We start from the raw sequence: 13,939 nt of genomic DNA, 5'->3' as shown, positions 1-13,939 counted from the left end.
TCCCAGAGCCACACAGTGAAGCTGAAATTCAAACTCGAGCCTCAACTGGGTTTTCTTGCTTGAACTTCATCCCAGAGAGGCTCTGACATATGGAGGGAACCCCTAACAGGTGTTTCAGATACATCACGGCCAAGGGCTCACTCTGCTGGGCCTCAAACACACGGCATCTTGTCCAGGGTAGACTAGACAAAGTGAGGCCAACGCAGAGCCTGAGGGGAGGGGACACCGACTGTTTCCGGAAGTAGCTGAACATAATCCCGCAGGACTGGCATACTGGAGTGTGCCCCGAGACAGCTGAGCATTTACGGAGGCTGCCTTGGCAGTGCCAGGTGAGGCCTATGCCTTCCTTTATCAGTGCCCACCTTTGGAGCAGATGACCCCTCTGCCCAGATCCGGTGAACACCTATTCATCCATCAAAGCCCCAGCTCCCACATCCCTTCTCCAGGCTGAAGCCAGGGGGATTGGAGGCAGACTCTATATATATAGAGTAGGCACTGCCTGGGGATGGCAGCTATGACGGTGGGAAGTGGCCTTCAGAATCCAGTCCATCGTTGGGATTACATTGTTTTGTGGGTGAGGGGAATCGTTTACGGACACTCCAGGTTGTATCCAAACTGGGCTAGTACAGGTGACTTCAACTCAATCCCCTCAAATGGGTGGGTGTGGGGAAGGGAATGAGACCAGGTAACATAAAACACTTAAAAAGTACAGAAAAACTAGAAAACACACACACAGATGACTTGTCCAAAGTGCTTCCTTCTCAGCCCAGAGGGCAGGGCCTGCAAACAGGGTCCCAGGTGCCTGGGGCAAGACCTGGCGGCCGCCTGCAGGGGGCGGCTCAGTCTGGCTATCGCTTATAAAAAGTAATAAATTAGGCTGGGCCCAGTGGTTCACGCCTGTAATCCCAGCACTTTGGGAGGCCGAGGTGGGCAAATCATGAGGTCAGGAGTTCAAGACCAGCCTGACCAACATGGTGAAACCCCCGTCTGTACTACAAATACAAAAATTTAGCTGGGCATAGTGGCGGGCGCCTGTAATCCCAGCTATTTGGGAGGCTGAGGCAGGAGAATCACTTGAACCTGGGAGGCAGAGGTTGCAGTGCGCCGAGATCACGCCACTGCACTCCAGCCCAGGCAACAGAGTGAGACTCTGTCTCAAAAAAAAAAAAAAAAAACGAAAAAAAAAGTAATAAATTAGTTGCAGGGATTTGCTGCTATTTACAAAGCTACCCTTATCCCCCATTCCTGCCCCATCCAGCCCCCTGATTGACACCAGAACACAAGGGAAGTGATATCTCCACCTCCCAGCAAGGACCAAGATGGCTTCTTGCTTTCTGGGTGTCAGGCTGGTGGCTCGGTCCCCATCCAGGCGTGACTTTACAGAAAAAACATTGCACAAGGAAACGTGTGACTTTGAGGCCAGGGAGAGACCTGGCAGGGGGATCAGTCTCTCCCGGTGGGCCCGAGAGCTACTGGCATGGCTTCCTCGCCCTCCACGGCAATCTGTGGCACTGAGGCGGGCAGCCCAGTGGCCTCCTCCTGCGGCTCATCGAAGCTAACCTCCTGCACGGCCTCCTGCTTCTTGAAGGAGTCTCGGCGCTCGGACAGGTGCAGCCGTCGCATGACCACGAGCTCGGCTTCTGGCCCACGACTGCGCCGCCCTGCCTCCCCATCCAGCCGCTCCCCTGTGCCCAGCTTGTCAGCTGACTGGCCTCGGCGCAGCCGCGGGGATCGGGCAGGTGCGGGTGGGTGCCCGGGCAGGGGTGAGGGCGAGCGGGGTGGGGGTGCAGAGATGGGCGGGCAGGCCAGCGGGGAGGGTGGGATGCTGCTGGTGGACTTGCGACGGCCCGTCTTGGGGCGGGGTGGCCCAAGCTTGGCAGCCAGGCCATGCAGGGAGCTGGGGCGGGTGTGGCCGGCAGCAGCTGGGGAGGCGGGGCTGCTGGAGCTCGGGGATGCGCTGGGTGGGGATGCAGTGGTATCTGTGGGTGATAAGTATAGGTCAGGGCTGCTGGCCTCAATGTCCCCAGTCCGGAAGTGGAGCTGTGGGACTGATGAAAACTGCTAAAGCCCACATCCTTCCATGTGGCCACCCATCACGCCTGGTTGTTTTTGTTTTTGAGACAGGGTCTTGCTCTGTTGCCCCGGCTGTAGTGCACTGGCTCAATCATAGCCTCAGCCTCCTGGGCTGAAGCGATCCTCACAACTCAGCCTCCTGAGTAGCTGGGACAACAGGTGTACACCACCATGGCTGGCTAATTTTTTTTTTTTTAATAGAGTCTCGCTCTGTCACCCAGGCTAGCGTGCAGTGGCGTGATCTTGGCTCACTGCAACCTTCACCTCCCAGGTTCAAGTGATTCTCATACCTCTGCCCCCTGAGTAACTGGGACTACAGGCATGTGCCACCATGCCTGGCTAATTTTTGTATTTTTAGTAGAGTTGGGGTTTCTCCATGTTGGCCAGGCTGGTCTCGAACTCCCGACCTCAAGTGATCCGCCTGCTTTGGCTTCCCAAAGTGCTGGGATTACAGGCGTGAGCCATCATGGCTGGTTCATACCAGACTTTTCTGCCTCCTGCTCAGGGTTGTTGCCTTGGCCTAGCCCTGGTGAACTACTTACCCATCAAAGCCCCAGCTCCTACTCCCCCTCCTCCAGAAAGCCTTCTCTATATCCCTTCTGGTTTTTTTTCCCTTTTGTTTGAGACGGGGTCTCAGTCTGTTGCCCAGGCTGGTGCAATCATGGCTCACTGCAGCCTTGACCTCCTGGGCTCAAGTGATCCTCCCATCTCAGCCTCCAGAGTAGCTGGGACCACAGGTGTGCACCACCACACCCACCTATTTTTTTTTTTTTTGAGACAGAGTCTCGCTCTGTCGCCCAGGCTGGAGTGCAGTGGCCGGATCTCAGCTCACTGCAAGCTCCGCCTCCTGGGTTTATGCCATTCTCCTGCCTCAGCCTCCTGAGTAGCTGGGACTACAGGCGCCCGCCACCTCGCCCGGCTAGTTTTTTGTATTTTTTTGGTAGAGACAGGGTTTCACCATGTTAGCCAGGATGGTCTCGATCTCCTGACCTCGTGATCTGCCTGTCTCGGCCTCCCAAAGTGCTGGGATTATAGGCTTGAGCCACCGCGCCTGGCCTTTTTTTTTTGAGATGGAGTTTCACTCTTGTTGCCCAGGCTGGAGTGTAATGGCGCGATCTCAGCTTGCTGCAACCTCTGCCTCCCGGGTTTAAGTGATTCTCCTGCCTCAGCCTCCCTAGTCGCTGGGATTACAGGCATGTGCCACCACACCCAGCTAATTTTGTATTTTTAGTAGAGACAGGGTTTCTCCATGTTGGCCAGGCTGGTCTCGAACTCCCGACCTCAGGTGATCCACCTGCCTCAGCCTCCCAAAGTGCTGGGATTACAGGTGTGAGCTACCGCACCTGGCCTCACACCCACCTAATTTGTTAATGTTTTGTACAGATGGGGTCTCCCTGTGTTGCCCAAGCTGGTCTCAAACTCCTGAGCTCAGTGATCCTCCTGCCTCGGGCTCCCAAAGTGTTGGGATTACAGGCGTGAGCCTCCGTGCCCAGCCTCTTCTCAGTTTTCCCACCCTCCTGTCTAGTCCCATTTGTCCATGATGTTTCCTCTGCTGGGCACATCCTTCCCTGGCACCTGCACTCATCTCTGAGTACTTCCAGGTTCCCTGCTAGACACCAGGATTCTGGAAGATGTTCCTTCTGGTCATATCTTTCCCTACATCGCATCATTCCATCCCCCATTCCATCCTCCAAACCCCTTCCTCCCTCCTGGGGCCCACCAGCCCTTGCCCCCAGGGTAGCCGGGGCGGCAGGGGGCGGGTGGGGGGGTGTACCCACCTGCTGGGACATCAGGGGCTGGGCTTCGGCAGGGAGTGGTGGGGCTGGGGGAGAGGCTGTGGGTGGGCGAGCCAGGGAGGCTCTCGCTGGATGACAGTGAGTGGTGGAGTCCGGAGGAGAAGCTGCGGCTGGTGTGAAGCACGGAGGTCTGCTTGGAGATCTTCTTGAAGAGCGACTTCCGCCTGGGGTAAGAAAATTGGAGGCTTCAGAACCCCTGCTCCTGACCAGGCACAGTGGCTCACACCTGTAAGCTACTTAGGGGACTGAGGCAGGAGAGTCGCTTGAACCCAAGAGGTGGAGGTTGCAGTGAGCCAAGATCATACCACTGTACTCCAGCCTGGGCGACAGAGCAAGACTCCATCTCAAAAAAAAAAAAAAAAAAGAAAAGAAAAAAAGAACCCCTGTCCCCAGGGCGTGCCCCGTGTACCGCTCCCTGGTGGCCACTGCCGCGCACCGGTCCTGGGTCTCCCGCCGACGGCTCCGCTTGCTCCTGCGCGCCATGCGGCCCTTGGCCACATTCTTCCGTGCGGGGCCCACCTTGATGGAGGTGTTCTCCAGGGCCGTGGTCCGCAAGGATATCTTGTTGCCGCTCTGTGGGAGGGATGGTGAGGGGTTGCCTCGGTGCCTCTCCCAGGGCCCAGCACTTGCCAGGCAGCTGCTATGTCCCCTTCACTCTGGGCACCAGCTAGGACCCACCACCCTAACATCCATTCATCTAGCCAGCCAGTGACCTACCCATTATATCTGGTCAAACAATGGCCCAGGGAGCACCACCCCTCCTGCCAAGATCCTTCCCTCTGTAGTCAACGCCCATCAAAGCCTGCCCTCTTCACTCTCCACCCTCCCGGGGTCTGTCACCCACCTAGCTGGTATCCACCCATTAACCACCCCAACATCTCTCCATCCCCCAATCACTCACCTAAGGGCCCATGAGTTATTAGGCCAAAGACACCTGCCCACTGTCCGTCTATCCAATGAACCACCCATGCAGCTGCCCACATGAGAGCCCTCTTTTTTTTTCAGAACCAGGGTCTCACTGTCTCCCAGACTGGAGTGCAGTGTGGCACGATCACGGCTCACTATGGCCTCGACTTCCTGGGCCCAAGCGATGCTCCCACCTCAGGCTCCCAAGTGCCTGGGACTATAGGCGTGTGCCACCATGCCCAGCTCATTTTATTTTTTAATATTTTGCAGAGATGGGGTCTCGCTCTGTTGCCCAGGCTGGTCTCAAAGTCCTGAGCTCAAGCGATCCTCCCACCTTGGCCTCCCAAAGTGCTGGGATTACAGGCGTGTGCCACCACGCCCGGCCCTTCCTCCTGTCTTGAGCCCATCTCCTACCTCCAGGCTTCAGGCCAGAGGGAGGAACAGATGTAAAGGTACCCAGGGAGAAAGGAGGGCTTCTTGGAGGAGGAGTTCTGAGGGGTGATGTTGGGGGCTGAAGAAGGACACGTGTTCTGGGGAGAAGGAAGTGGGTGTGCCAGGCCTGGAGTTGACATTGAATGTAGGGTTGTGTGTCTGGGTGGGGAGAACCACAGGGAACCAGCAGCTGTGGCCAAGGGGTGCCGGGGAGCCCTGAGGGTGGGCAGTGGGGGCGCCGCACCTTCAGCAGCAGCTCCACGACGTCCATGTGCACCAGCCCCAGCACCGACTCCCCGTTGATGTGGGTGATGAGGTCCCCGGCCCGCAGGCCAGCCTCCTGGGCGGGGCTTCCATCCTCCACACTCTGGGGGCAGACAGGGGAACAGTGGGGTTAATGGCCTGGGCCCCACATCTGGAGACCCCAGCCCAGGCTGGGTCTGCTGTGAGACCCCAGCAAGCTGCTGCCTCTTGTGTTGCCTCCGTTTCCCTGATCCTGGGGAATTCCTACTCACCCATCAAAGCCCCAGCTCCTATGCCCCCTCCTCCAGAAAGCCCTGTCTGTCTGTTCAGGGAGCAACCAATAAGGAGGGCATGCCCCGACGCCCCTGGGCTGGGGGAGGGAGGATAACACGCCCAGTGCGTCCCCATATGGAGCTGGGAGGTTAATGTCACTTGGGATCTGTGAGCCTCCATCCATCCATCCCTGTCTCTCTCATCCAACCTCCTCCCTACCAACTGACAGGGACCAAGATGAACTTGGTGGCACCAGCTCTGTCTCCCTAATCCTGCCAGGCTCCAAAATGCAGCTCTGAGAAGGGGCGCGACCGGGCAGAGTCAGACTAGAACCCGGGTCCCTGCCATTCCCACTCGGCACTCACCCAGACGACGTGGTGCACAGCGTAGACGTCGCTATCACCCATGTAGACGCGGATTGCCCGCAGGCTGAAGCCGTACTTCTTGCCGGAGCTGTGGATGACGATGGGGGGCCGCAGGTTGCCACACACGGGGGACGGGTCTCGGCTCGGCGAGGAGTCACGGGACGACGGGTTCGAGGACAGAGAGCGCGGGGACAGGGGGCTCATGAGGGGGCCGCCGCTGCCATCATCTGCAGGGGGTTAGGGAGGGGGTCACCCATTCCCTCGCAGGTCTCCCCTGGGGCCCCCTCTTTCCTACCCTGGCCGCTTTGCTATTGCTTCAATGTCCCAAGCATGGTCGCCCCAGCAGGCCTTTGCACGTGCAGTGCTCTCTACTGGGAACACCGTCCCCCCAGCTCTCCCTGTGTCCTGTTCCTCCTCCCCTCTCCTGGGGCTCATCCCCAGCCTCCCCTACTCAGGATAGGCTCCCACTCTGTAGGTTAAAATGGGTGCGGACAGACAAAGGTGAGAGCGGGCCTTGGGCATTACCTGCCGTGATGATGAGGGACAGGGCAGAGACAGAGGCCGACTTGGGCACACGGCCCCCACCGCTGCCACCACTGCCACCGCTGGAGGAGGCTCTGGACTTCTCAGGGGCTGGGTCTCTTGGGCCCCCAAGGCGGCGGCCCCGGCCGGCATCCAGAGGCCTCGGTGTGGAGTGTCGGGCGCCGATGCTGTTGCTCCGTAGGCGGGCGTGGCTGAGGGCAGCTGTGTCGGCTAGAGGGTCATCAGGGTCAGCCGGGAGCCCCTCAAACTCACCACGTGGTCCTAAAGAGACCTTAAGGCCCTTCCTCCCTGGTTGCTATTTACACAGGCCAGACTCCTGGCCTTTGCTCGTGCAGTTCCCTCGTCCCGCACACCATTCCCAAATTATTCTCTATGCAAAAGTCTTCAAGCCCCCTCTTCCAGGAAGCCTTCCTCCACACCCATTTAGACCCTTAGTTCCCCCATCTTGGGAGCTAGGGGTCCCATCCCGACTCTATGAAGCTGGGGGCATTACCCTAGACTGGGGTTCCTTGGAGGCTGGAGGTCTCTCTGGGACCCTGGCTTCTCCTCTCTTAAAGCCTTTGTTGGCTCTGGAGAACTCCTACTCATCCTTGAAAACCCATCTCAAATAGCCCCTCCTCTGGGAAACTTCCATGACATCATCCCTCTTACTCAGGGTCCCACTTACCGGAAAGGCTCGAGGGCTTGGGCATCACTGGGGTGGCTGCTGGGGGTGGGTCAGGCTCCCCTAGAATGAAGACAGGCCTCTTGGGGCCTGCAGGGGCCGGGCCTGCCGCCTCATCCTCTGATGAGAAGGCAAACTTGGGCATTGTGTCCAGGCTGATGGTATTCAGGAGAGATGGGCTGGGACCTCGCTCGGGCTGGGACGAAGATGACTGACAGGAGGATCCAGAGGATGTCCAGGACCTCAGCCTGCAGGGAGGAAGAGCCTGGGTCACCCCTGCCAGGCACCTGCACCCAGTATACTCAGCCACCTTTCATGGCCACATCTTAATTCTCAGTCTGCAGTCAGGGGCAGTTTGCATAGACAAGTTCCCTCTGTCTGCACTGTCCTCTCTGTCCACCTGGAGACTTCTCAGTCACCTTTTTTTTTTTTTAAAGACAGGGTCTTGCTCTGTCACCCAGGCTGAAGTGCAGTGGTGCAATGTCAGCTCACTACAACCACTGCCTCCAGGGCTCAAGAGATTCTCCTGCCTCAGCCTCCCAAGTAGCTGGGATTACAGGTGCCTGCCACCACACTGGGCTAATTTTTGTATTTTTAGTAGAGACGGGGTTACACTATATTGGCCAGACTGGTCTTGAATTCCTGAGCTCAAGTGACCCGCCTGCCTCAGGCTCCCAAAAGTGCTGGGATTACAGGTACGAGCCACTGTACCTGGCCTCGTATTCAACTTTTAAAACCCAGCTTCCAGGCTGGCTGCAGTGGCTGACACCTATAATTCCAGCACTTTGGGAGGCTGAGACAGGAGGATTGTTTGAGGCCAGGAGTTTCAGACAGGCCGGGCAACATAAGGAGATTTTATCTCTATAATTTTTTTTTTTTTTGAGACAGAGTCTCACTCTGTCGCCCAGGCTGGAGTCCAGTGGCATGATCTTGGCTCACTGTAACCTCCGTCTCCCAGGTTCAAGCAATTCTCGTGCCTCAGCCTCCCAAGTAGCTGGGATTACAGGCGTGCACCACTAAGCCCAGCTAATTTCTTTGTATTTTTAGTAGAGATGGGGTTTCACCATGTTGACCAGGTTGGTCTTGAACTCCTGACCTCAGGTGATCCACCCACCTCGGCCTCCCAAAGTGTTGGGATTACAGGCATGAGCCACTGCACCCGGCCTACAAAAAATTGTTTAAAAAATTAGCCGGGTGCCGTGGTGCATGCCTGTAGTCCCAGTTACTTGAGAGGATCTCTTGAGCCCAGGAGTTTGAGGCTGCAGTGAGCTATGATCATGGCACTGCACTCCAGTGTGGGAGACAGAGTGAGAACCAGTCTCTTAAAAAAAGAAAAAAAACAAGTCCAGCTTCCAACACCCATCCTCTGGCAGACATTGACTATTTCTGTTGGGTCTGAGCTTTGAAGGATGAACAGGAGTTACTAAGCAAAGGGCATTCTGGACAGAAGGAAAAGTGTGCCTATCAGCATGATGGTGCACAGCTGTTTTATGTTTGCATGGTGAGGAACACAGAGTCAAAGGGAGCAAGGTTGTCAGGGACCTGATAGGTTGGTCAAGATGTTTGACCCTTTTCTACTTGGCCACTAGGAAGCTCCCTTTGCATCAGATTTTGTGTCTCTAACTCCCAGCAGGCTTGGAAGCTGGATCTGCCTACACTTCCCCAGGCCACCTACCGGATGTCAGCACTCAGCCGGCGGCCATAGTCCACCTCGCTGCGCTCCCATCCCTCCTCCCGGTCTTCACTGAAGCTCCTTTCAGCGAAGGTAGGAGTGGGCTGGACGGCCAGGAACTCAGAGCTGCTGTAGACCTGGGAGGCAAGACAAAAGAATGTTAAGCCAGGTGCGGTGGCTCATGCCTATAATCCCAGCACTTTCAGAGGCCCAGCCGGGAGGATCACTTGAGCCCAGGAGCTTGAGACCAGCCTGGGCAACATAGCAAAACCCTGTCTCAAAAAAAGAAAAAAGAAAAAAAGAAAGAAACCCAAACAAAAAAACCAGTAAAAACAAAGGTGGCAAGAAAGCTGGCTTAGACTGGGTGTGGTGGCTCATGCCTGTAATCCTAGCACTTTGGGAGGCTGAGGTGGGTGGATCACTTGAGGTCAGGCGTTCAAGACCAGCCTGGCCAACATGATGAAACCCGTCTGTTCTAAAAATACAAAAATTAGCTGGGTGTGGTGGCGCATGCCTGTAGTCCCAGCCTCTTGGGAGGGTGAGGCAGGAGAATGGCTTGAACCTGAAAGGCAGAGGTTGCAGTGAGCCGAGATCGTGCCATGGCACTCTAGCCTGGGAGACAGAACGAGACTCTGTTTCAAAAAAAAAAAAAGAAAGCTGGCTTAGTTGAGTGATTCCTACATGCCAGGTGCTACAGTATGAGTCACTTCCCTAAATCCTCACTCCCCACATCCCTAAAAGAGCATAGACTTTAGCCCATTGTACAGATGGAAAAACTGAGGCTCAGGGGCCAGGCTACCAGGCTGGGTTTTTGCTGCTGACTAGAAAGTCCTGCCTGGGGCTCAGGCCTAAAGCAGAGTGGAGCGTTTTTTGATCAAATCATAAACAAAGTAGGGAATGTGAGTTAAGCTCATGAGGTTATAAAATAACACCCAGGGCCAGGCTCGGTGGTTCATGCCTTTAATCCCAGGGCTTCGGGAGGCTGAGGTGGGCGGATTGCTTGAGGACAGGAGTTTGAGACCAGCCTGGCCAACATGGTGAAACCCTGTTGCTACTAAAAATACAAAAATTAGCCGGGTGTGGTGGCGTGCACCTGTAATCCCAGCTACTTGGGAGGCTGAGGCAGGAGAATGGCTTGAACCCAGAAGGTGGAGGTTGCAGTGAGCTGAGATTGCACCCTTGCACTCCAGCCTGGGCAAGAGAGAAAGACTCCATCTCAATAAATAGATAAATAAGTAAATAAAATAAAAGAACACCCAGCATGGCACCTGTATTCACAAAGTGGAATAGACCCAAACTTGCATCAAAGGATGGGTGGATAAACAATGTGTTCCATCCATACGATGGAATATTACGCAGCCATAAAAAGGAAGCAAACACTGGTCCACACGGCAGCAGGGATGAGCCTTGAGTACACGATGCTGAGTAAGAGAAGCCAGACACAAAAGGCCACATAGTATGAGATCCCATTGATATGAAATGCCCAGAACAGGCAAATCCATAACGATGGAAGCTGAAGGAGGATGAATGGGGAGTGGTTGCTAATGGCTACAAATTATTTTTTTGGGGGGAATCAAATGTTTGAAAGCTAGATAGAGGTGATGGTTGCACAACATTGTGAACGTGCTGAATGCCACGAAATTGTACACTTTATTTTACTTTATTATTATTCTTTTTTGAGACATAGTCTCGCTCTGTCGCCCAGGCTGGAGTGCAGGAGTGTGATCTTAGCTTACTGCAGCCTCCACCTCCAGGGTTCAGGCAATTCTCTTGCCTCAGCCTCCCGAGTAGCTGGGGTTACAGGCACCCACCACCACGCCCAGCTACTTTTTGTGTTTTTAGCCGAGACAGGGCTTCACCATGTTAGTCAGGCTGCTCTCGAACTCCTGACCTCAAGTGATCCACCCACCTCTGAAATTGTACGCTTTAAAATGGCTAAAACAAAAGCATAAAAAAGAAAAAGAAAAAAAAAAAAAAAAGCCGGGCATGGTGGCTCACGCCTGTAATCTCAGCACTTTGGGAGGCCGAGGTGGGCAGATCATAAGGTCAGGAGATCGAGACCATCCTGACTAACACAGTGAAACCCTGTCTCTACTAAAAATACAAATAAATTAGCCAGGCCTGGTGGCAGGCGCCTGTAGTCCCAGCTACTCAGGAGGCTGAGGCAGGAGAATGGGGTGAACCCGGGAGGCGGAGCTTGCAGTGAGCCGAGATCGCGCCACTGTACTCCAGCCTGGGTGACAGAGTGAGACTCCATCTCAGGAAAAAAAAAAAAAAAAAAAAAAAAAAAGGAAAGAAAAAAATGAAACAAAATGGCTAAAATGGTATATTTTGTTATGTGTATTTTACCACACTAAAAAAAAAATAAAAAAAACAAGGTCGGGCGTGATGGCTCATGCCTGTAATCCCAGCGCTTTAGGAGGCCGAGGTGGGCAGATCATGAGGTTAAGAGTGTGAGACCAGCCTGGCCAACATGGTGAAACCCCAATCTCTACTAAAAATACAAAAAATTTACCAGGTGCAGTGGCTCATGCCTGTAATCCCAGCATTTTGGGAGGCCAAGGCAGGAGGATAGCCTGAGGTCAGGAGTTTGAGACCAGCCTGGCCAACATGGTGAAACCCTGTCTGTACTAAAAATACGAAAAATTAGCCGGGCGTGGTGGCAGGTGCCTGTAATCCCAGCTACTCAGGAGGCTGAGGCAGGAGAATCGCTTGAACCCAGGAGGCAGAGGTTGCAGTGAGCCGAGACCGCGCCATTGCACTCCAGCCTGGGTGACACAGCGAGACTCAATCTCAAACAAAACAAAACAAAACAAAAAAGCAATACAATTCCTAGCACTTTGGGAGGCCGAGGTGGGAGGAACACTTAAGCCCAGGAGTTTGAGACCAGCCTGGGCAGCATAGCGAGACCCCATCTCTACAGAACAAAACAAAACAAAACCAAAAAAACAGATATGAAAGCAAATAGACATCATGCAATGTTTCCCGAGCAGTGGCTCCCTCCGGGGCCCAGGCCCACCTTGCTGAACCGGTGGGAGCAGGAGGAGAACTGGGGGATCTCTGTGGATGATTCTTCATCATTGGTTTCGTCGTCCTCGGAGCCCAGGTGGCGGTAACGTTCCGAACGTGCTGTGGGAGGAAGAGGCACGTGCAGCACGCCTGATGCCCAGAGATGATCTCGAGGGCAGTGTGGCGATGTAGGGAGGGCATCTCAGGATAGGGTCACTGCCAGGGCAAAGGCTCTGAGGTAGGACAGTGTCTGGTGTGTTTAAGGACCACAGGAGGCTTGGGGGGCAGAGCAGATATCTGGGGATTAACACCAGCTGTGTCCCTAAAAAGTTGTGGGGCCGGGCGCAGTGGCTCACGCCTGTAATCCCAGCACTTTGGGAGGCCAGGGCGGGTGGATCACTTGAGGTCAGGAGTTCGAGACCAGCCTGGCCAACATGGTGAAACCCCATCTCTACTAAAAATACAAATATTAGCTGGGCAGTAGTGGTACGCGCCTGTAATCCCAGCTACTTGGGAGGCTGAGGCAGGAGAATCGCTTGAGCCTGGGAGGCGGAGGTTGTGGTGAGTCAAAATCGCACCACTGCACTCCAGCCTGGGTGACAGAGTGAGACTCCGTCTCAAAAAATAAATAATTAAAAAGTTGTGGGACCAATTAGCCAAGCATGATGGCGGGCACCTGTAATCCCAGCTACTCGGGAGGCTGAGGCAGATAATTGCTTGAACCCGGGAGGCAGAGGTTTCAGTGAGCCGAGATCGCACCACTGCACTCCAGCCTGGGCGACAGAGCCAGACTCTGTCTCAAAAAAAAAAAAGCTGTGGGACCAGGGGTGGGAATTCCTATTTCTGAGCTTCAGTGATTCCTTGAGATGGGTCACACAGAATTAAGTAAAATTGTGCATCTCTTTTTTTTTTTTTTCTTTTTTGAGGCAGAGTTTTGCTCTTGTTGCCCAGGCTGGAGTACAATGGCACCATCTCAGCTCACCGCAACCTCCACCGCCCGGGTTCAAGCAATTCTCGTGCCTTAGCCTCCCAAATAGCTGGGATTACAGGCGCCCGCCACCATGCCTGCCTAATTTTTTGTATTTTTAGTAGAGATGGAGTTTCTCCATGTTGGTCAGGCTGGTCTTGAACTCCTGACCTCAGGTGATCTGCCCACCTTGACCTCCCAAAGTGCCGGGATTAAAGGCTTGGGCCACCGCACCTGGCCAAAATTGTGCATCTCAAACATAAAGGATGTTCCTCATTTTACAGAAGAGGAAACAGAAGCTCAGAGAAGACCTCTGACACGAAGCAAGTTCTGAAGGAGGGGCTGGACACTGAAGGGCAGGACCACCAAGTGGGGAGAGACAGTCATTCCTCAGAGCTCACCTACAGTGCCCCTGCAGGGACGCCTCCACTAAAGCTGCACGAGGCGCCCTACCCTCCTGGGTGACAGATGGGGCCCCATGCCTGGTCAGGGACGGACACCCAGGAGGCCCAATTTGCTGGGGAACCTCAGACAAGGGTCTGCCACACTTGGTGCCTTGGTTTCTTCTGAAGCCTGAGGGATGCTGTGGCCTCTTGAGCCCAGACGCATAAGAAATCCAGCCAGGGGGCAGCCGACACATGCCCTAGATTCTTGGAAGGCTCAGAAAGTCGGAAGCTCTAGGCCTAGGGTGAGGTGCCAAGCTCGGGTGGAACGCCTGGCACACAGCCCTCTGCACCCAGGGATTGAGGGATGGCAGAGCCCCCCACCCCCGCCGGGGGGACCCCTCCTTACTGTCAAAGTAGCTGGTATCATCCTCGGCTTCGAGCTGGGGCACGAACTCGGCTTTGTGTCGGAGAAGCCCTGCCCAGTCCAGGGCCAGGAAAAAGGGGTGCTGCTTCACTTCATGGGTGCCACCTGCAGATATGCCCAGCTGAGCCCTGCGGGTCCTCGCCTCACCTGCCACAGGATGCCCACCACCCCCCACTGCCGATGCTG

At 55.0% G+C, this 13,939-nt stretch overlaps 1 protein-coding gene across 25 annotated transcripts in view; it reads right to left on the bottom strand.

The window, feature by feature from the left end:
• The window catches only part of LOC105488133 (microtubule associated serine/threonine kinase 3), a 57,159-nt gene that overhangs the window by 526 nt on the left and 42,694 nt on the right, over positions 1-13,939 (bottom strand). For 9 of the 25 annotated variants that reach the window (XM_024795890.2, XM_011752387.3, XM_011751993.3 and 6 more), the window contains 10 exons: positions 13,736-13,858; positions 11,987-12,096; positions 8,971-9,104; positions 7,299-7,543; positions 6,614-6,841; positions 6,089-6,315; positions 5,452-5,574; positions 4,279-4,442; positions 3,852-4,033; positions 1,561-1,979 (listed from right to left, as the gene is read on the bottom strand). In XM_024795890.2, the coding sequence (XP_024651658.2) occupies positions 1,561-1,979; positions 3,852-4,033; positions 4,279-4,442; positions 5,452-5,574; positions 6,089-6,315; positions 6,614-6,841; positions 7,299-7,543; positions 8,971-9,104; positions 11,987-12,096; positions 13,736-13,858 (1,955 nt within the window). Of the gene's footprint in view, positions 1-737; positions 1,980-3,851; positions 4,034-4,278; positions 4,443-5,451; positions 5,575-6,088; positions 6,316-6,613; positions 6,842-7,298; positions 7,544-8,970; positions 9,105-11,986; positions 12,097-13,735; positions 13,859-13,939 lie in introns of those variants that run through there. The other 16 variants (XM_071086233.1, XM_071086234.1, XM_071086235.1 and 13 more) reach the window with 4 other exon arrangements.

This window comes from Macaca nemestrina, chromosome 20, assembly GCF_043159975.1.
Source record: "Macaca nemestrina isolate mMacNem1 chromosome 20, mMacNem.hap1, whole genome shotgun sequence".
NCBI classification, from domain to species: Eukaryota; Metazoa; Chordata; class Mammalia; order Primates; family Cercopithecidae; genus Macaca; species Macaca nemestrina.
Note: the sequence above shows the minus strand (reverse complement) of the source record. Positions and strands in the feature narration are given on the sequence as shown.